The 21,951-nt window shown below is 37.7% G+C and overlaps 1 protein-coding gene across 4 annotated transcripts in view; it reads left to right on the forward strand.

The window, feature by feature from the left end:
* USP25 (ubiquitin specific peptidase 25) overlaps positions 1-21,951 on the forward strand; it is a 98,886-nt gene that overhangs the window by 14,220 nt on the left and 62,715 nt on the right. For 2 of the 4 annotated variants that reach the window (XM_082076212.1, XM_082076213.1), the window contains exons 2-4: positions 8,118-8,195; positions 9,270-9,414; positions 18,965-19,088. In XM_082076212.1, the coding sequence (XP_081932338.1) occupies positions 8,118-8,195; positions 9,270-9,414; positions 18,965-19,088 (347 nt within the window). Of the gene's footprint in view, positions 1-8,117; positions 8,196-9,269; positions 9,419-18,964; positions 19,089-21,951 lie in introns of those variants that run through there. The other 2 variants (XM_082076214.1, XM_082076215.1) reach the window with 2 other exon arrangements.

Consider the following 21,951-nt stretch of genomic DNA (forward strand, 5'->3'; position numbering starts at 1 on the left):
AGCTGTCTTGATGCTGGATCCAAATGCGTTGATGTGGGACTGGGACCTGACCTGCGGCTGGAGCATACCACTGGGATGTGGTGTTGCCCAGTCCATGAGCGGGCTCTTGAGAGAATGCTTCTGGATTTTATACATAGTTTATAGATAATGTGTGCTGGTGCTTTGAAAGACCCCCCGCTGACACCAGTAACTCTAATCACCCATCAGATTTGCATTGTAGCAGAGATACATTTGCTAATTACTGTCACAGTTATTGGAATAAGAATCAAAAGCAATTTTTGTGAAGCAAATTTTCCTGTAGCTGTTCCAGGGAATACAACCTGAAGTTTAACTTGCATCTAGTTAAATGAAACTCAAGAACTCATTGGTTTTATGGCAGTTAATTAATTTTTAGAGAAGTTGTCATTACTATTGAGAAGCTTTCTAGTTCTGAGCAGGGTGTGAGAAATCATTATGGTGGTTTAAAACACACAGACCTCAAAACTCTCAATAATTTTACATTTCTGGCACCTTTTATGTTTTCAGTAAGTATTAAGTAATACTAAGGCTGCTATATTTTCTTATTAGAAGCCTGCCACTGAAGCTTGTGTAGGAGTAGTTACCAACATGAGCTATGTGTTCCACAAAATGTGGAAATAAGGAATTCTTCACATGCTTCTTCGCTCAAGCAGCAGTGTTCATAAATCAGTTCATCAACTAATTTTAAGACAGAACTTCAGTTACATTTTAGTTGTTTCTCTTTTGGTTTGGAGAATTACTTTTAAACCGTGTTGCTTTGATGGAAATGACAAGATTTTTGAGCCAGTTTATGCTTCTGTTCTGGTAGATCACGGCATTTTATCATGTTCTTTTAAGTTAGTTTAAATGGCTTTGTTGCCTTCCTAGTGTTTGCTCTTGCTTTGTCTTTATAATTACTACTCTAATTGCCTTCAGCCAATGTTTTCATTTTTGTTGTTTTTGGTTTGGTTTTGTTTTGTTTTCACAGGGGAAAGCCAAATCTCTTGCTAATGTACACAGAGCATGATTAGTTTTAATCCAGGCAATAGACCTGCAGAGGCATTGAGCTGGAGTCCAGGTCTGAGTTTCAGTACTACTTTGGTTTGTGGGAACATGAGACAAAATCCACTCAAGATGTTCAAGGAAGTGTGATTTTGTTGCTTTCTGAATGCTTTCCATGTTATCGTATGTATGTACCCAGTGATGCCTCTTCTCCAGCTGCATTATTACTCCGTTTCTTTAGCAGCCCAAAATTTGCCTAGGAAGACCTGTATAGTAATATACCTTAATACACCTTAATAAGGTGACGCTTTTCCCCTGCTTTTCTTCTGCCTGAGCTGTATAAGAAATCTGGCTTCAGGGTCTCATTCCTTCCCTGTGTTCTCCATGTGATTGTGGAAGAAAGGGTGTGAAACCTGTTCTCCTGCCTATGGGTGGAATAGTTGGGAGAGTCTCTCCTCCTGTGAACTGGCAGGGTTTCCTGCTCATTGCAGGAGTATTTCCCACATGGGTGACGATTTGGCTCACATTTAACTTCTGTTTTTGGTAAATATGTAATCACTATATGAGGTGGGTTTGCTTTATATTTAGTGTCAGTAAATACAAAACAAACTCCTCATGCCTCTCTTTAAAAAGCTCATTTCAAAAAGTTTAAATATTAGCTTGAATTAAAATAAATTTAAGTGTTATATGTTGAGAATAAATGAGGCTTTTTTTTGAGTGGGGTGAGAGGGCACATAGGAGGCTCAGGATATAGTGAGTGTTTACATGAGTGCATGCTCTTGTGTAGAATTCTTAATATCACATCTTGAAATTCATTGGAAAGCCAGTAGTTAAACCATTTTCAGTTGAATTACAGCTTTGTTACTGTCCACAGAAACCACAGAAATGTGGTGAGAGTATACAGAGTGTTGTCTTATGATGAATATAGGCTATATAATGCTATGATTAAGCAGGATCCTTCCTTTATTTTTTCAAGGAGGACTGTATGCACATAAATAATGTGCTCAGGCATTTTTCCCATGAAACTTTTATTTCATCCAGGCTGTGGTTGACTGGAAGTTACTGCCATACAATGTGTCCTTTTGCTTCCTTGAAGTAAGTTTGCTCTCAGTCCAGTTGCAGGTGGGTGATGACCCAGTTTGCACAAGCTGCTGCTGTCATTGACAAGTTTTGGCAGTCTGTGCAGAGCACACCTGGACTGAAAGTCCGCAGTCTCTGTGCATGTCCTTTGCTTTTCACAGGTGATTTTGTCCAAGCCAAAGGCGAGGTGCGTTTTGCATTTGTGTGTGTATAAAAATATATCTTTACCTACTTTCTTAGTCGATACAATGTCATGCAAGTGGTTTTTCTTTCCCTAACTGAACAAAAGGAAACCCAGTTAGCAGATAGCAGGCAAGGGAATGTCAGTCAGCTGTGCTTTGGTAAGGTACTGTAAGAATGAACACCTTGAAGCCAGTGCAGAGATTTAATTTAGTCTTTGCAGTATCAAAATACTGCTTTAAAAAAAATATATGTATATATACATATACCCACTTTTAAATTTACATACTTATGTGTGTTTATTCTGTACACACACACACAGAAAAGTCTTGAGGTCGGAGGCGGTATGAACAAAGACAGGCAACAAAGCTTTCTGGAACTGACTGTGTGTTTTCCATGTGTTTCAACTTAGTGTCTTCATAGAAAGAGTTTTTATTTGCCTCTTTGGAACTTGACCATCAGCTTATTTAGAAGATGGTTAGTATATCTGTGTTGCTGGCAGCCATAGTGCTCAGCAGTGTATGTGGGCCTTTTAACTGTTCCTCAGAGATGTGATTAATGTGGCAGAAAATGACATTCACAGTAGTAATGAAGGGTCTTTAGTATACTCGTCCTTTGTACATTTCCTATTTTTTGTTTGTTCGTAGCAGAAACCAAAAACCTTTTATAGAGGATTACATTCCTCTAATCTTGCAGTATTATTCTCATTACAGCAACATCCTATGAGGAAACTAGCTTATTAGCTATTTGCCTGCAAACAGTGCCATTAGCAGGCCCTCAGTATTTCAGGTTACGTCAGAAGTCTTGAATATTAAATATTTTGTGCAATGTCATTTGTTTTTTCCTCCAACAAATAGCTCTTTTGAATCAGTATTGCATGGCAAGTGAAGTAAGCAGGTTTTGTGTGGAGGAACAGAGTCAAGATACTGTTCTTCGCACTTGCATTCCACCCCCCTTGCTTTTTTTCTTTAGTACAAGTATTCATCCCTTGAAGGAAGGGATTCCCTTAGTTACTTTTCGTTATATACTGTTTAAATGAACTGTGTAGTGAGGCTGTAGGCCCTGTTTTCTCCTGGTAATGACTCGACCATATAATTTATTACTAAACGTATGACTTTTTCTGTGCTTGGAAACTGAAGAAGGTTGTTTTATCTTCTAAATTTGAAAGTGTTCATGTTGCAAATACAAATATTTGGATGTTGTAATGAATAAAGCCAAAGCTTACATGTACTTCTTCAGAAGCTACAAAGATGAGAAAATAAACATATGAAAAGGTGGCTATTTTTTTTCCCTCAAATGTATCTGCAGTATACTTCAGGATTAGTCAATTTAGGAGATTTACTTTGTCCAAAAAAGCATTTGTATAATTTGGCATTTTTTTCTGCTTTTGATAAGTTATCAGAGTTTACAGTACTGTTGTGGAACTAATTTGAGCACAGTATCTCCCTAAGCAGATAATAGTGTAGATCCTTTTCTGCTTCACTTGCACTGGCTTAGCTACTGAATATGCTATTGTGTGAAGTTATAAACCAGATAATCTTAATTGGGTATTTCCTGAGAGGAAGGGAGGGATGGCTGAAAAAGGAAAGAATTGGAAATAAGGGCATGCATTCCTAATATTCGAATTTGGCTTCCATCCAGGAAAATGGGAGAATTTCCTGTTAGTTGAAATCTTCCAAGAGCTGAAAGCCTGGAGATGTGTACCACGTACCTCGAGGAGCCAGCGGAAGGGGGAAGGCTGGGAACAGCTCGAGCATGAAAGCCCTGGGGACCCGAGATGTGGTGGGACTGAGGGGTGTGAGCAGCTGGATCGCAGGGCAGCTGTAGCATCAGCAGACCTGCTCCTTCCCATGGCTGGGGACTGGGGCTTGCCCTGCAGCGCTTGCACCAGCAGAGTCTGGTGTCACAGAGCAGAGCCTTTCTGGAGTTGAGTCAAATGCAATTCAGGCTGCATGGATGTGTGTATATGTTATGTGGGTGCATGTATAACATAACACATTTGGTGGTGTGTGTACGCTGCAGATGTATGTGGAATATTGACTTAGTAAACCGGAGGATCTGTGCTATAGGTAAACTATGGAATCTGTCATGTAAATTTGAGGAAAGGATGGCAAACAGAAGTGAGGACAGGCAAATAAACTGAAACTGGGTTTCTTTGCACCACTAGGTACACCTGAATCTGTTGGAATAATCTCTTTGGCTCTGCATTTGAAGAGACAGGTTGCTTATTAAAGTGCAGTGAGTTAGAATTTGGAATTTGGACCCCTACTAATGGAAAAAAATAGGGAACTGGGGAAGAGCTGTATTGAACAAAGGAAGCGGATTGTTTATGTTAGGACTGCTAGTTGTGTTCTGAATCTCCCTTGCTGACCTGATACAATTAATGCACATTAATGTAGTTACTTCAGGCGTATGTAATTGTAGGCTCGCTCTTTAATTTTTAGCTTTGCTTTAGTGTAGTGTGAGCTTTTTTGGGTGTTTTTGGTAAGCCTTTGAGTGAATTATGATCGTAATTGTTTAGAACATCTACATTAGTGTTTGTGGACATTTGAGGGTCTGGATGCTACAGTCACTTCAACTCAAGATGGCCCAAGTTCCAGGAAGGGTAAAGCTTCTATGGTAGGTGTCATTGGGTAGAGCATTAATAGGAGTAAGGAGGGTGGCTCACTTTGTGTATAGAAGTCTGTCCTGAGTATTCTATTAAATATCAGTTACAGTACAGAAGAGACTTAGTCATTTAGTGGTTGTATTACAAGTTGATCTCCACAATTCAGTTATGGGTAATAGTAAATTAAATAATTTTTTCTTTTTTTTTTTTTTAGTCTTTCTATACACCACTGTAGCATGTACAAAAGGAATATGATTCAAAACAAGTAAGCTTAACCCGTTTTGACTTTGGCAGTCTAGTGTAAATGCACTAAATGAAAGTTCCATCAAGGATGAAGTAATCTCAGCTCTCTGAATATGACTGTGATTGTATCTCTTAAACTTCCAAAGTGAAAAGAAAAACAAAAAGAAAATTTGGTCTCACCCTCTGATTAATGAATGAGGAAGGAGTTTGGTAGTAATGCCCACACTGTCATTTGTAATGAGAAGAAATAGAATTACCTGAATTAATACAGTTTCATGGGTGATAACATATTGTTAATATAACAGTGAAAGAGAATAATGGCAAAGTTAAACATGCAGTTGCAAGAAAGGTCTGTATGCAGCACAGATAATGCAGCTATGTCAGATTTGGGAGGATGAGGGGAGAGCGGTGAATGCATAAAAGAGAAGGCTACCAGTCTAATGCCACATTAAGGAGTTTTTACCTGCCTTATGCAGGTCCAGAATTGTTTCTGAAGACCTATTAGTCTGTTAGCAGGAATTGAAAGAGTACATTGATCAGCTGGAAACAAATTATACTTTTTTGATACTTTGGTTTTATACGTTTCTTCCTTTTTCTATGAAGGGAAGTGTATCGTCTGTCTTTAATTGAGTAATTTCAGATCACATATGAGATTAATGGCAGCTTTTCCACATTTACCAGAAAAGCCAGTAACGTCTAAATCGGGTGTTTGTGGTCTCAAAGCAGTTTAGCTCCATTTGAGGCATTCAGGATAACTGTTAATTTTCTTCTTAATTTCTGTCACTTTTAAGGACGATGCTTATGCAATCTCTGTGGTGTTCACTTAATTACCAGTTAGAATTTTTGGAGCTGAGTGCCTTAAGCCTTTGGCCTTAAAAAAGCATATTTAGATACTTAAATAATCTCCTAATGAGAAAGGCGCATCTCTGTGTCTAGTTCTGATCTGTTAAATTTGTATGGCCTTGGGAAGGGAGCCTTCAGCCACAGCTTTACACTGGAATACAAAAATCTGGATATAAACTACAGATGTCTAGGTTTATAAGTCGCAGCTGTGCTCATAAATTAACAGCCAATATTTTGAACTGCTAAGAGGTTGTTTGTTGCTAAACTATGTCTCTTCTGTCTTTTCCCAGTCTCCATGAACAATGAATATCCTCCAGTCAGCCTTTCCAAGTGTTGTATATATTGTGGAAGATACAGAAATCTGTTATAACTTTTTATAATACTTTATAGTGCAACTACTTTCCACTTTATTAGCCATGGCATTGGTAGCAAATACAAAACGAAATCATTTTGGTGCCATGCACTGCCTTTGAATTGCTCCTGCCAGTTTTAATGCTGTTGTAATTACTTTTCCCAAATAATCTATTTCTTTTCTTTGCTTCTTGCCAGACCCAGGGGCAGGAAACCAACTTTGTGGGGGAAACAAGTCCTGCCTTTGTACAGTGCTGTGAAATGCACAGAGTAAACAAACGAGGGGGTGAGAGACAGGGATGGAGTGGGAGTTTGTTTTGCTGCATCGCTTCACTTTTCTTGTGCCAATAGCAGGGCTTTTAAAAAGAAAAGGGGAAAAAAAAGGGCAGATTGGATTGTTAACAGTGTCCCTTAGGATCATAAATGAAGGGAAGTTTGTGTATGTAATTCATAAACATCCTGAACTATACGCCTTCTATTTCAACTTATTAGGGCGTGAAGTAGTGCCTGCCAGGTTAATTTCACACTGGGGAACTCAGCATTGATGTAGCTCTTAATTTCTTCTTCTGTACAAAGCTATGATAAGGAGAGAATAAGGGTATTTGAATGTTTGATTCCAAATAATTCGTTTTAAAGAAAAGTGTTTTAGAAGTAGCCGCAAGGCAATTATAGTTTTTTTTTTTTTTAATTGAATTTGGAGAGTAACTTGAGAATGTTTATTTGTCACTGATATGAAATACGCTTTTTGTCTAACAAACAAAGCTCCGTACAAAATCTCCTCATTTATAGATGAAATTATTGTTTTGAGGTCAGGGTGTGGTGGGCAAACAACAAAAATGAAAAACCACTTGCAAATACCACCAAGCTTTTCTCCTTTTCCCATGCCAAAGGAAGAATGGAATTTTTAGTATGCAACAATGGTCAGTTCTCCGTGTTTTCATGGTTTCAATGGTTAAGATGCTTTTAATGGTTAACTGAAGTTCAAGGATTGTTCCATGCTAGTGCCTGCTTTTTGCCTCCATGATGTGATATCTGAGCATGAGTGGAGGGAATTGTCTGTTGGCTCTAACAAGGAGTGGGACCAATTTTTTATTTTTTTTAAAAAAAAGGCCTCAAAATTCATGTGAATTGTTATTTAAGAGGCCCAGAACCTCTTATTATCTTCAAACTCTGTGATAAATGCTGACTGATACTGTGATTTGTGAGAGCTGGATTCAGCTGGTCTGGGAAGGTGGTTAAGATGAATTCCTGATATTTTGCTTTAGTCTCAAGAAACTCCTCTGTTTTGTGTGGATGTTTTTATAGTACTTCTCTTAAAACACCTACCTAATCAGGAAGGATTAATTTCTTATTTTTTGATATTAGAATGGCTGGGAATTGTGTATGTTAAGGAAATAGTGGGATTGAGAATAATTGGGAGTTGAAGAAATTGGTTTTGGTGAGAGTTCTATCAGCTATTTCCCCTATTGCCTTTGAAAACCAAGCTTTGGAGTTGTATTTGTTTAGGAGGACTGGTTGTGGCTTTATACAGGCTTCTCAAACTCATGTTGCATGAGCTTACCCGTCATCAATTTAAAACAAAACAAATAAAAAAACCCCAAGCAAGCAAACAAACAAAACCATTACATTTAGGAATTAAAAGTGCCCACGTAGCAGAAACTAAGACAAACCTGAATAACGAAGGCTCTACCACTTTGTGGTGCATGAAGTTTATATGGAGATACTTCTTCTGTTTGTAGATAAGCATATCTTTGTAAGTAACTCCTTTTGCTGTTGTTTGGCTCTTATTTTGATGATCTCTTTTTCTTTTTAGCACCAGCAAACATTTTTAAATCAGCTGAGGGAGATCACTGGTATCAATGACATCCAGGTACTGCAACAGGCACTGAAGGTAAGATGGTCGTGTGACTTGTAGCTGAAAGTATACATCTTGTCATTAACTGCCTGTGAAAGCCATAAACCCCACCCTTTCTTGCTCTTGTTTTCCTTCCCTTCTGTTCCCAGCTTGAATACCTCTTAGATTGATTTCAGGGGAAAAAGCTTGTTCACTTCAAAAGGAATCTTGGCCTGTTTTGGTATTGACATAAAAATTAATGTAGTTTCAAAAATGAAAAGACAGGAATGGTATGACTTGCCTGTAACCTTTGGCTAAAGTGTTTTGAGATGCCTTGGTACTAGTACAGCTGGTCAACTCCTGATGAGTTCAGTGTTTTCTTGTCAAACTGTAGCTAAGTTTTCTATCATGGATAGGTTGTGCTCAGTATACAGAATGAAGCACTGTCTTTGAACTTGCCACACTTTGCTAATTTGCTGTTGTTTCACTTTTTTTCTTTTTCAACCATTGTCAATTCTTCTACAACACAGGAGGGTTCTTGGATGCAACTAAAGAATGGCAGGTTTCTCTGCGTCCTAGTCCCTGCTGCACCCAGGAAAAAAAGATATATATATATATAAAGAAAAAGTCAATTTTCTCCCTTAAGCAGAGGTTTTTAGCCATTTCTACATGGTAAATGAGGATTTAGTAAATTTATATCAAATTGATATATAGTTGTTGCTTCAGATTCAGTGTAAGTCATGTACAGAACTCCTCTCAAAAGCCAACATTGCTGGTCTGAATGATGAACTGGTAGATTTTCAGAAGAATTCGGCTGACTAAAGTCTATGGGAGTGTGATGATTATGCTTATTGAGAGGTTGACCTATACTACAAAACTTTTTTTTTTTCCTGTAAGAAGTAGAATTCTACCCAAGTAAATTTTTACAAGATGTTCTGTCTTCATTTTGCTTAAAAACAGTGAAGTATGCAGAATATATCGAATTTGGAAACTTTATTTTCTTATCACTGTTTCACCTGAAAATACGTGTCGTTGATCTTATAAGTTGCTTGCAATGTTGTCCTTTGCTGTTAAGAAAAATAAAAAAGGGTGGGGGGGACTCTCACTTTGGTTTTTTTATTATTATTAAAGGACAGCAATGGCAACCTGGAGTTGGCTGTGGCTTTCCTCACCGCAAAGAATGCCAAGGTTCCCCAGCTAGAGGAGGCGACTTACTATCAAACAGCCCTTCCTGGAAATGACAGATACATCAGCGTGGGCAGCCAGGCAGACAGCAGTAGGTATTTTTTCTTTTTGTAAGTTTTGCTTAAAGGCAAGGAAACTAAAAACTTGCCTGTGAGATGACTGTTAATCTGCTTATGATTCTTACTGAACAGTTTTTAGATTATTATGTATTCTTTCTTTCCTTATTTCAGTGTATTTTTTTTTGTTTATTTGAGCTATCCTTAAGCATTACCTTTACATGTATGGGTACGGTACTGATCGGAGGGTGAATAAGTGGGTTTTCAATCTTTTCCCCCTTTTCTTTTTTTCTTTTTTTTTTCTCTCCATATTATAGGTTTTATTTTGGGGTCATGCAGTAAATAATGAAGGCAAAAGTTGGGTACTCTTCCAGTCAAGATAAAATTTGAGAGAGGTCTGTGAATGTCTGTCTTGATATGCTTCTCCCTGGCAGCGATGACTTTCCCAACGGGAGAAGTGGGAGATTAGGTGCGCATTTTGTAGTAAAAGAGTAGGTATTTTACATGTGAAATTAACATCAAATATACTTAATTTTAAACAGTTTTATTTAGTTGATACAGGAGGTTTCACAACTTGTATTCCTCTGAGGCTTGCAGGTTCTATTCCTTTGCTTAACTGCATAGTTCTTTTTAGCGGGGGGGAACAGGAGGAGGAAACATTAAAACTACTGTACTTTTTATAAGATGGTGATGAGGAAACTGTTGACAGGGAAAGTTTTGGTTTCTTGTGGTCCCTGCATGTTAAATGTGTTCTGCAAATAAACATGGGAAGTAACATGAAATAAAAAGTCAAAGGAAGTTCTGTAGCGGGGTTGATTTCTGTAAAATCTGAGTTTCTTGATACTGTATTTAAATTCCAACATTCTAAACAGAGATTTACAATATTTAAATTATATAATAATCCTTTGACTATATATATAGTATGTGCTTGTAGCTTTTATTAAATGAGTAGAGTTATTTAGATTCACCTGCACTAGGTGGTTTTTTTTCCCTCTTCATTTTGCTAAATTGTGGTGGCTATGCTGGCACCATTGTAAAGAAGTTTAATTAGATCTCCCTGTTAGTTGCAAAATTTTATTTTTGCCTCTGGCACCTTGACATAAACTTTTTTTTGTCTTTTTTTTTTTTTTTTTTTTTTTTTAAATTAGAGATGAGTTTATTCTCAACATCTCCAATCTGAAAACTGCATTTTAATCCCTGGCATTACTAGCAACCCTGTATAAAATGCCTTGAGTGCATTATAGGCAGTTGTATTATGCTGCCTCCTGCGTGGTGGAAGGTGGTTTGGTTTTTTTTTGTTTTGTGTTTGTGTTTGGTTTGGTTTGGTTTTGCTTTCTTTTTTTGGTGTGGGTTTTTTTGTTGTTGTTTTGTTTTGTTTTTCCCGCTCCTTTGGAAAGAGAACTCACACAAAACCCCACAGGTATTTAATTTTCAATGTCAGAAAGCTCACATTGAGGAAATGGAGACTATTTTCAACAAACTTACCACTGTTGTCATAGTCTCCAGTACTGAAGATCTACTATGGCAGTGGAATAGTAAGCTGGGTTCTCTTGCAGTCTGTGTTTAATTAGATTTATTAGCAATCCCATTAATAGATGTGTTTAGTTTTGCTGTCACTTAACTGTGCTGTGCAACTTTATTGAAGATATGAGGAGACAAGGGATGTAAGAAAGAGAAGAGTCAGGCCTGCAGAGTCTGCATTACCTGTGATTGATGGCCAAACTAAAAAGAGTAAGTTTAGAGTTGCACATTCCAAGCTGAATTTCAGCTTCTCTTCTGAAGGGCTGAAGGCAGACTCAGATTCCTTACAGTTTTATAGCACTGCAGGTCAGTAAGAAGTGTCAACTGCTGTGGAAAAAGCATGCAGACTTTTGTTTTTTCTTTTGGTTTGGCTTTTTTTTTGTTTTTTTTGTTTGAGTTTTGTTTGTTTGTTTGTTTTGGATTTTATTTGGTTGGTTGATTTTGTTGTTGTTGTGGTTTTTTGTTTGTTTGTTTGTTTGTTTGTTTTAATCTTTAGTGTCTGGCCAGGTCCTCAGTGGCAGCAAAGATGAGGTCCCTTTGCCAGTCTTTATTGTTTTAGCTAGACTGAAGGCATGTTGCGAGATAAAGGCATCTTGGCCAACTCTTCTTCATGTTGGAGGACTCATGGGGCAAGAGCTAAACACCCACAGCAGAACTAAAGTCTAAACCAATCTCTGATCACAGACCTCCATCTGTAGATATCTAGTGAAGCTTCTTGCAGAACCCTGAAGTTTTTTTTGTTGGGATCTACTTGCCTGTAACTATTTTGATTATGAATTTTAAAAATGCAGCACGCTTAAAATGGACAAGGTTCAGGGCCCTGCATTGGTACGTACTGTTGTGTAAGGGAGTATGGTGACAGCACATGACTCGGGAGAAGAGAATGGAAGGGTGGGCATAGATGGAAAACATCTTCAGCAGTGATAGCTCCAACCATCAACAATCCCTTCTGCAAAGAATGCTATTAGCACTTCCCAGTAACTCAGCTGAGTTTCTGGCAGTATCTTGCCTTTCAAATTTGACTCCCTTTTACTATCCCACATATATATAATTACATGAAGATAATTATAACTCACCCTTACTGTTCCTTACTGCTTAACTAGCTCTGTGTGTTTGGAACTTAAAATACCATGAGTCACTGAGCTTCGCGGTCCAACCAAGTTAAGTCATCCAAGCTGGGGGTGAGAGGGAGTTGCAGATAAATATCAGAACTGTCTTCTATGCTGCAGAAAACCTCCAGCCGCTTACAAAGGCTTTTAAATGTATGCCTTGCATAAAGGTTTGTCAAATGTATTCTGCAAGCTTGACTGACTACCTTTCTTTGAAATGGTTACTTAGTCAAGGGGTAAAATAATAACGTATATAGCAGGAAGTCATACCTTAACTACCAGCAGTTAGCCTGGATTGTGCACTGGCTGTTCCAAAAGTGACAGCAGTCATTCTGCTGTTTGAGAGTTGCATCCTTTATGTTAGGAGGTATAAGGAAACCTCACTTCTCTTTTTAGCAAATGCAGCATTTCAGCAGCTGCAAAAATATTGAGTTTGCCTGAAATTTACTCCATCTTTAAAACCAAAGGCTGACTTGCACGGTCAGTTTTGTTCGTGATGCCTTTTTGCCTGTTAAAAATGGCATGTGCAAGTACCTGCAAGTATAGATTTTTGAAGTCAAGAGTGATGCATACTTTATCTGATCCTTTTGTAAAAGTGTTTTTTTTTCGTTTCCTTCCTGCAATGTTAGCAGAAAGTGCTTAAGTATTAGGGTTGCATTGTACAAGTGAGCACCTTTTCACCTAAGACCACTTTTGTGTTCTACTTAGTAGCATAAATCCTGGGCACTGCACTTAGAGCAAAACAGAAGTTGTTGTTTAGGAGTACTTTCCAATATTTTCACTTTACTGATTTCTCTAGAAACTTTTTTTTTTCCATTTGCAGTAATTCAGTTTATTTTCATCTATGGCTGCACAGTAGAACTATTGCATTGATAAGCTTTTATCCATTTCCTTCTCATTAGATGAGAAACTTGGCAGAACCCAGGGTTAAAGGAAGCAGCAGCATGAAGAGAAGACATATATTATAGAAGATGTATTGTCTTTAAATGAAATAGCTGTCAAGACAAATTCTTTCCCTCCCTTCTTTTGAAAACTCAAAATTCTTTTTCACAAAAACTGAATTATTAGTCTTTGCAATTGCACATTCCACAGCCAAGACAAAAGATTTCAAGCCCTTTTGTAAGGACACAGTACAATGTAACTATAAAACACCATGCACACCAACTTGAGGGTTGTAGACTTCATTGCTTCTGGGGACCTGGCTTTTATACCTTCCTTCTCCTAGAGCTGGTGCCTTTGCATAGATTTCAAAAGTAATTCAATCAACCCTTTTCAATGAGATAGACTTAACTAACACCTCCCTAAGTGATGTTGATGTAACGTTTTGTAAAAGCTCTTCCATTCTAGAGACACTGACAGGTTTACAGAGTCACTTTTGGTGCTTCACTGTCCTTACTTTTAGACTCCTAATGTTTTGCCTAAATCCCTCTTGCCTCAGGTTAAGTTTTTTATTCTTTTTACTGTTCCCTGTGGAGATTACAGTACACTTAAGTCCTTTTGTCTTGAAAGGAGTGTTGCATGCTTGAAGACAGTGGATCATAATGCCTCTTCAGACTTTTTCTCAGATCTAAACTAAACAGCCCAAATTCTTTCCAAGTCTTTGGATGCATTTCGTATACCTATTGTCATTTTTTTTTTTCCTCTCTTCTGCACCTTCTCTAATTGTTCTGCTTTTTTTCTTGCACTGTGACACTCAAAACAATACCCAAGACTTCAGCTGAGTTCTTGGGAAAATGGGTGAATCTCTATAAATATCCATGTATGACTCTGGCAATATACCTCAGTGTAACACATCACAGCACTGAAGAAAGTATGAAGATGTGAATTGCAGGTTGAACATGAATCAGCTGCAGCTTCTAGATCTCTCTTGGCACAAGTCCTAGTCACTTCTCATTCTCTGGCTGTGCATTTTGTTGTTTCTGTCAGTAGAATTTGACAGTAGATTCTTCTGTCATCTTACTTAAGTCTGATATTGCTCTGTGCCTTCATGACATTTCCTTCTATGTCAGGGATTATTTGTGTCATCTCCGTCCAGGTTCCTGGGAGTGTCTCCAGCTTGGTATGGCAGGGTCTCTGCTTCAAGATGTCAGAAGTCTTGTACCTTGAGGTCTTCCTTTCATCTTACAGGTTCACTTGTTCATCTGTTCAATGACAATCCCCGTCAGAATTGTCAGTTTAAGGTGTTATCATCCTAGGACAGTGTAAATACAGCTGAGATGAGAAAGTTCCTGTAAGATAGTGGTGGCTAACGTTTGCTAGCTCTCTGTTTGGCTTGGATAAGCAGCTGCTGGGATGCTGTGTATTCTCTCCCCATCCAATTTTAACCAGAATTGGCATATAAAGCCGATTAAATCACTTCAGATCTTATGTAGGAACTCAAGACCATCATGACATTTAACATTATAGAATAGACTATAGAATACAGTGTCCTGCTTAGCTCTTCTTGTAATAAACAAAAGTGTAGTCCTAACTTCATTTTTTCTTTTTTTTTTTTTTTCCTTTTGTATTGTTGGTGTGTTGAAATTGGAGTCTTGCTGCTGGATTTCCATACTTGGCAGCTGTCCATTGAACCCATCAGCCTTGTGCCTTCATTTTCCTCTCCTTATGCCAGGCGTTGCATCACTGTGGTTGTTTATTGCCTGTCCCTGGGTTCAATTGTTACTTCAGATCTGTCGCTCATGCTGAGATTCCCATCCTACTTAAGTTGGAAGTGCATACTCTCGGCCTCCTCCTGATATAAGTAACTAGTCAAAAACACAGTAATTATTTTAATGACCTAGGCAATTACCAAGTAAGAGCTATTTATTTAAATGATGATAGAAACTTCCTAAGTAAACAGATTGAAAAGAACTTTTCTTAGAAAAGGAGGTGTATGAGGATAGGTACAGTGTGTGCATTTACTACATATACACTAGTATGTTTGTCACAAATTTCATTATACAACTTAAAATTGTTTTGTAAAATTACAAATGATGTCAAACTCTCTGGGTCTTATATACCAAAAGCAAACATCCATTATAGAATAATGTAAACCAAGAATATATTTCTAAGTAGAAGAGTTGATTAATTCTTCATGTTAATTTTAGTTGAATAAGCATCACAAATGCAGTGAGCCAGACTATTTTGATGAGCAGTTTCTTCATACATAAAGAATTTTTTCAGAAGCAAAATTTTGTTTATTAAGTAGTCATGGCTTAACCTTAGAGAACGTAAACATTCTTAACTATGTAATGTACAGCAAGAAGTACCTTTATGGGGATGAGCCAGTGAGAACTAAAATGTTCTGTGACCTGAATGAGAAGAGCGTTACAAAATCGACGTATGTAAATTAAAATCAGGTTACTATAAATTTGGAGAAGTGACATTATTCTTAATACCTTTATGAAATCCATCCTTCAGCCTGTCACAGGAAACTCGTGTGCCTGATAAATACTTTGAGTAAAAGTCAGCTTTTTTGTTTCTTCAAACTCAGACATTGAACAGAGAAATCAGCTCATCAGATAGGAAGCCTCAGTAGATCAGTTTCATGAATTAATTTCACTACTGTTTGCTATAAAGTCATATGTTTGCATTAGGACTATGAAATTAAAACTAGGTTAATGTTGAATTTATTAACGATTGTGAGAGAAGGCAAAGTGATCATACTTGTCCAATTTTCAAGCAGTTATTCTACGTCTTTCCACTAAAAAAAAAAAAAAAAATCCCCGTGTAAGAATATACAAAACATGAAGATATTTCCAAACAACTGGTATGAATTTCATGTAGTATGTGTACATTTCTATAATCTGTAACCAACTGAAGGGAATGCAAACTGTGCAGACAAGCTGATTTTTTTTTTAAAAGTTTTTTTTCTTTTAGAAGTTTAGTCTCAGACTATTCCCCTTCTGTTATGACTTCTACTGAGATCTCTTTATAATCCTATGATTTAGGATTCATACATGAGCTGTTGTAGCTTAATATGTTATTGTGTTAGCTGAGATGCTGAAAAAGACCATGGACTGCACCAACATGAACTAAAATACATTAGCATTAGCGTAAATGTCCAAAACATTTTTATTTTACATTTGCTACAAACTAAAAGCCTGCATGGAATAGGTTACCATGGATCAGCTGATATTTAGAAATGTATTTTTCTGGCATAAGTTATGCTTGGTAAAATCTCTGTGACACAAATCTGTTGCACCACTCACATATGGTGGTAGTATCTGGTAGCAGGTCCTCACTGTTAGGTCATTTTTCATGGAAATCAAGAACAATGTGTATGTGAAAACATCATTTCTGAAGAGAATCTTCCTGTATTGTCTGCTCCAAAACCATTGCATGCCAAAGGAAACCGTTGTGTTGATCTGCTTTGTGAAAGCAGGCAGAAGTCAAGGATTTGGGGTTTTCATATTAAAAAGTGATGTAATCACCAGTAATATGAATAATAATAAACTTCTGAACATGTAAGGTAGTGGTATAGGTTAGAAAAGATTAAGGAGCTAGGGAGGTGCAAAGAAGTTGAATAAGTTAATGAAAGTGTGAATTGGAGTTGGCCTTGATACTTCTTTTTTTTTGTATAATAGTGAGAGCTTTTGTTAACCACATAAGTTTCAGCTAGCTTATGAGTTTTTTTTCTGGAAAATACTCCCCATATAAAGGATCCTACTTCTTAATCTAACTTTCTTCTTTATTGTTATATACGAATTGCATCACCCTTACCTGACTAGAGACTAGCTAAAGGAATATTCCTCTCTGTAAGTAAGTGATTGGAATAATCGCATGTTTCTCCATCAGTGTGTGTGGCTGCTGGATCGAGGCATACTCCTTCTTCAGTTGTGACCACTATTACTACTTTCAGAAAAATAGCTCATCTCCAGTGGAGATGAGGTGCTCATGTGTGTCTGCCTGGAAATGGGTAGAAGATGCAACATAAGCACAACATTTTAGAGCATGATAGGTAGTATATGTGATCATGGGATCCTCTCATCATTGTCGACCTTTCTATCCTTTCTCCTGCTCTCAGACTTGGAACAGAACCATGCTTACGTGTGACCCAGGCTGAGGGATTATTTTAGCCCAAATTACATTGTTCTCAACATGGCAGCTCGTACATCAAAACTCCTCTGGGTGAGACTTGTGCTGGTTGTTCTTGTAATTGCTGTAGTACTTCTGAAGGGGAATTTTAGGCATTTGAGTTGAAGTATCCTTAGAATATGCTTGAAGATCTGAGCTGACTATAAAAAACATAGGAATAAAATTGTGAAGTGCTGCTTTTGTGGTCATAGCATTTTTCCATACTTCCAGATCATGACAAATTACTCAGTTTACTTTGTAAGTAAGAGTGCTTCCTTTAAAGGCTCACTAAGTAAAACAGAAAGTCAACCATCTTTATTTGGGGGAAGAAAGGTTGAAAACTCATTTTAGAAGATGCTGGTGTTAATAGAAAAGTTTCTTTCTCAACTTCTTTTCAGTTTCAGCTTTCTGTGAGAATAATTAATCCCACTTTCTGTTCATATACATATATGCAATTATTTTTGTATCACTAGTTCAGTGTTTTATTGTGATCCAATGAGAAATGTCACTGATAAGTAAGCCCAAGGAAACAGGGAAAGCTATCTCTACAGCAAGTCAGCCCATCCAGAAGTAAGAAGCTAGGTGGAGAAGCTCTTTGGGTACAAGTAATTGAGCTGGCTTGTGGAAGGAGAAATTCAGAGAAGCTGCTTGTTTCTCTTTGTGAGCAATCATCAGTTTCGAATCTGTATCTTTTTATCCCAGAGTCTTCTAGCTTCTAATGTCTGAACCACAGTCCCTTTTATAGCTCTTTGGTTAATCTTTGGTCTTGGAGGAGGGAGACTGAAACCAGCCAATGCTCTGCGTGCGTGTCTGTCTAATATTACACATAGAAGTCTCTTTTGCACTTTTCCCTCTATTTCTGTCTGGCTGACTTGCAAAATGAGACTTTTGGCCCTTGAAATCATGATAACCACTGACCTTGGCTTTTCTGAAGGTCTTGTGTAGTTGATGGACATGCCTGGTGGCCCTGGCTGCTCTGAAAGCATGGCTGTGCCCGGCGGGGGCTGCTTGGTGTCACGGTTCAATGTGGATAGTGAAATCCCTCTTTACTCAGGAGGGAGCGTGCTGTCACTACCCTCAGGAAATGGGGAGGTTTGTGGGGGATTTTAACATCTGATTCTCTAAATAATGGGAGCTGGAGAGGAAGGCAGAAGTAGCGTTGTTTTCATCTTCATTACCCAGTCAGTGGCCCATCCAGCCTTCCCCACATGTCCAAGTATGAGTCCTCATCTTGACTTAAGTATTTGTTTTCTTAATTCTCCTGTTGAGAGGGGTTACTTCTAGTACATAGAAATTGGATTTAAATATGTTCAGAAAAGGAGTGCACAGACAGGGTAGACAAAAGTTAGGTTAAGTAAGGGACTCTCCCACATATTATGAAACCCCATGGAAGCATTTGGCTCACCAGTGCACAGAAATACTTGGAAAATTTGGAGCTGTGTTGGGAAAACTCTGCACGCGTTTCTCCGTGAGGAGGGAAAACCAGCTATGCCCAGTTAAGGTATCCTTTTTAAGAGAAGTTTGTCTTCAACATGTGTTCCCTGGAAGAAACAGATCACGGTAGCTGAGATAATACATTTAATTGTATTGCTTATAGAGGGCTTTCAGAAACAATGGATTCCTTAATTCGTCCTATAGCCTTGTGAAACTTAAGGTCATTAGGAGGAAAGAAGACTATTGCCCATCATATCTTAGTAAGAGCAAGCTGCTGAGGGTTTTACCTGGCTTGGAGGAGGAAGGGAGCCATTAGCAGGGTTAGTGGTTGGAAGCGCACAGGGCACAGGAGGGATGGACTGGAATGGCACTCAGCAATCCACATGGGCTCTCTCTCCTTTACAGTAAGACTTGCCTTTCATTCTGTTTCACTTTTAATTTTGAGAAAGATAGTTTTGCTTTTCAGATGTGATTGATCTCACTGGAGATGATAAAGATGATCTTCAGAGGGCAATTGCCTTGAGTTTGGAGGAATCAAACAGGGCATTCAGGGAGACTGGAATAACAGATGAGGAACAAGCCATTAGCAGGTAAACAAACAACTTATATAAAGCAGACATTGAATTAAAGAGTTGGAGATTGGCCTGTATTGCTTTTCTTAACTTTTAATTTAACAAACTTATTTACTTTCACTTGTGCTACTGATATGCTTGGCTTCAGGATGTTGCTTTAATGTATTGTATGTTCTACACTGGAAAATAGTCTTATGTGTGGGCTAGGATGTAATAGTATGTTCCATGTTGATGTATTTGTTAAATATGGAGGAAGTGGATGGAGATAGAGGATTACGGTTGTATCTAAATAGGATCTAAAACTAAAAGTTTCTCTTGTATTGGGTAAAAAACAATGAAAACAAAAATATAATTAAGAAGCTAATTCTTTGTCCTGGTTTTTTTTTTGTAGTTTTCACTTTACATTAACATTTTCTTACCCCTATGCTAAGGCTGAGATTGAAGGGAGGGGGGGGTAATGCTATACTAAGAGCAGCTGCTGTATTTTAGCTGATAAAGTATGTTATTAACCTATTTAACAAATAGGATTTATAAGCTTTGAGTGAAGTTAACTTCTTGGTTTAAAGTTGTATGAACTTAATTTTCTCAACTTGGGTGTGATATGAGTCTGTAAGTTAACTTATGATCAGCTTTTACTGCAATTTTTTGTACAGCATGTGTTTATATGTAAATATAGATACAATTATGAAATATTTGGGACTTGAACGAAGCCTGAGTGTAGGGTTGTGTGGGAAGGGTGTTGGGTTTGGGTTTTTTTTTTTTAATCTGTGACTGGCTTTGTTCTAGGGGAAAAGGGCAGTGATTTGAGCCTTGTGTTTAGAAGGTTAAGTACTGCCTCCTTGTAAAAGACTAATTTTATAAAAAGATGATTTAGATGGGGGAGATTCATCACAACAATTCTTTTCCTCACTTTGCTGTATTTGACAGACTAAATGGCTTATCAGAAGAGTCCAACTCTGAGAATATGAAGAGTCTTACTTTATCAGCAGTCATTTTCTTTTTCCATTTGTTTATTCTCACAATTAGTACATCTATTTTTCATATACCTCCCTCACCCCATTTGTGAGAAAAGCCATCTTATTGTTTGAGTTTTAAGAGAACATACTTTAGGAGAGAATAGTGAGATTAGACGGGTTTATATTCTCATTAATACTTAGATGATGATTCTAAGGAGTTGTTTCTTTCTAAGACTTCAGTATGTGCATGTGCATACAAGATTATAGTGGGAGTTCTGTTCAGTTCTGATTCAGAAGTTCACCTCTTGCATGTTCCTAGGTTGGAACTGTCATAATTACGGAGTTGTGATTTAGGCAAACACTCAGAAAGATGGACCTATTTCTGGATATGGAAATCTTTTTCCTGTTTTTTTCCTTCACCAAGCTTTGACTGCTTCTGCTGTGCTCTCTTCTTGGGAGCCTTGAAGCTTTAGGTTTTTTTCATGGAGACTTTGTTTTTCACTTCTGAGACTAAAAAGCCCTTTTTGGTCTTATCTGCTTAGCCCATAACTATGTATTATTTCTACTTAAATATTCTACTTAAATTATGATGTATTTCCTTCTCGTTGCAGAAAATAATGAAGCGTATGGCTTTTTTTCCCCTTGTATGTACAAAGACATGTGGACAGTCACTAAAAGATCCAGAGTGTAACATAGCAGAATAAAGGGAAATGGGACTTTGCTTGTGAATAGAGGCAGAGATGAGTGAGGATCTTGAGGGTTTTGGCAGCACTGGGGTATTAGATCCATGCAGTTACATACCAGGATACACCCTGAGTTGATAACAAATTATGTCAGAGTTGTACAAATACAGGAAGCTCAAAATTCTTGAATTCTGGATCTGAACTGTTCAGTCAGTTTCCTTAAGAACAGGACTTAAGACTGTTAAATAAAAAAATCACTTTGTAGTTAACACCCCACAAAAGAATGTTGGCATTCCAATAGAAAGCACATTGTCTGTTCAGGACTTCTCAAAGCAAAAAGTAGAACATTATGGTTGTAAACAAGGCAAGCTGCAGCCATTTACTTTTGTTTTTCTAAGTTAAATAATAAGCAGAAATCAAATAAGAAGTCAATTATAAGCAAATTAAACTATGGAAGTCTTTCATTTTTAATTGTGTAGGACGTATGCATATTTAAATAGTCTTTGGTGTGGAGGATATTTTTTCCAAAGGTATTCATAGTGGTTTGGAACCTAATTTGCACTGATTTTGTTAAGGTTTCCATGGGAGCATTAATGGAATTTCTTGACTTGTGTAATTAATGTTGTAATGCACATAGAATTTGTCTTCCTGAATATAATTGCCTTGTGCTAGTTAACAAGGACAGATCTGATTACTGTGTAGGTGTTGAGAGGAGTGCAGCTGAAATGTCCAAGTGTCCAAGCTGTAGATCTTGTACATGGCATGTTTAAAGTTTTTTACTACATCTCCCAGGGAAATGTGCATGATCGGTGTCTGTCTTAATATGAAAACTTTTCTCCTGTTCATGTTGCTTTTCATGGCTTGGAGGAGAATGAGGCTGGCCAGGCAGGGCTTCACTGGGGAAGCTAGTAAGATATGACTGAAAGGAAAAACTAGCTGGCCTGTGTTGTGCCTGGGGTAGTAGCATTATTAAAATGAGAACCCTGCCTCTCAGCGCATAAGGAAGTCTACAACCCCTAGATTTTATTTTTTTTTTTTAATTTTTTTTAGCTTGGAGCTCAGCACTGTGCTAAGCATTGTGTGTATAGATCAAAGGTGAAACTCCGAAGGGATGTAGGATTAGGGATATTCCTGGATGTCAAGCTATAAGACAGTCCCAGTATAAAGACCTACCCTTGTTCTTTTTGCTGAGTGGCCTGCTGGAGTGGGCTTTTCTGGAACATGTTTAGTGGCTTTCACAAA

The sequence above is a fragment of the Streptopelia decaocto genome (assembly GCF_964273445.1).
Source record: "Streptopelia decaocto genome assembly, chromosome: 1".
In the NCBI taxonomy this organism is placed as follows: Eukaryota; Metazoa; Chordata; class Aves; order Columbiformes; family Columbidae; genus Streptopelia; species Streptopelia decaocto.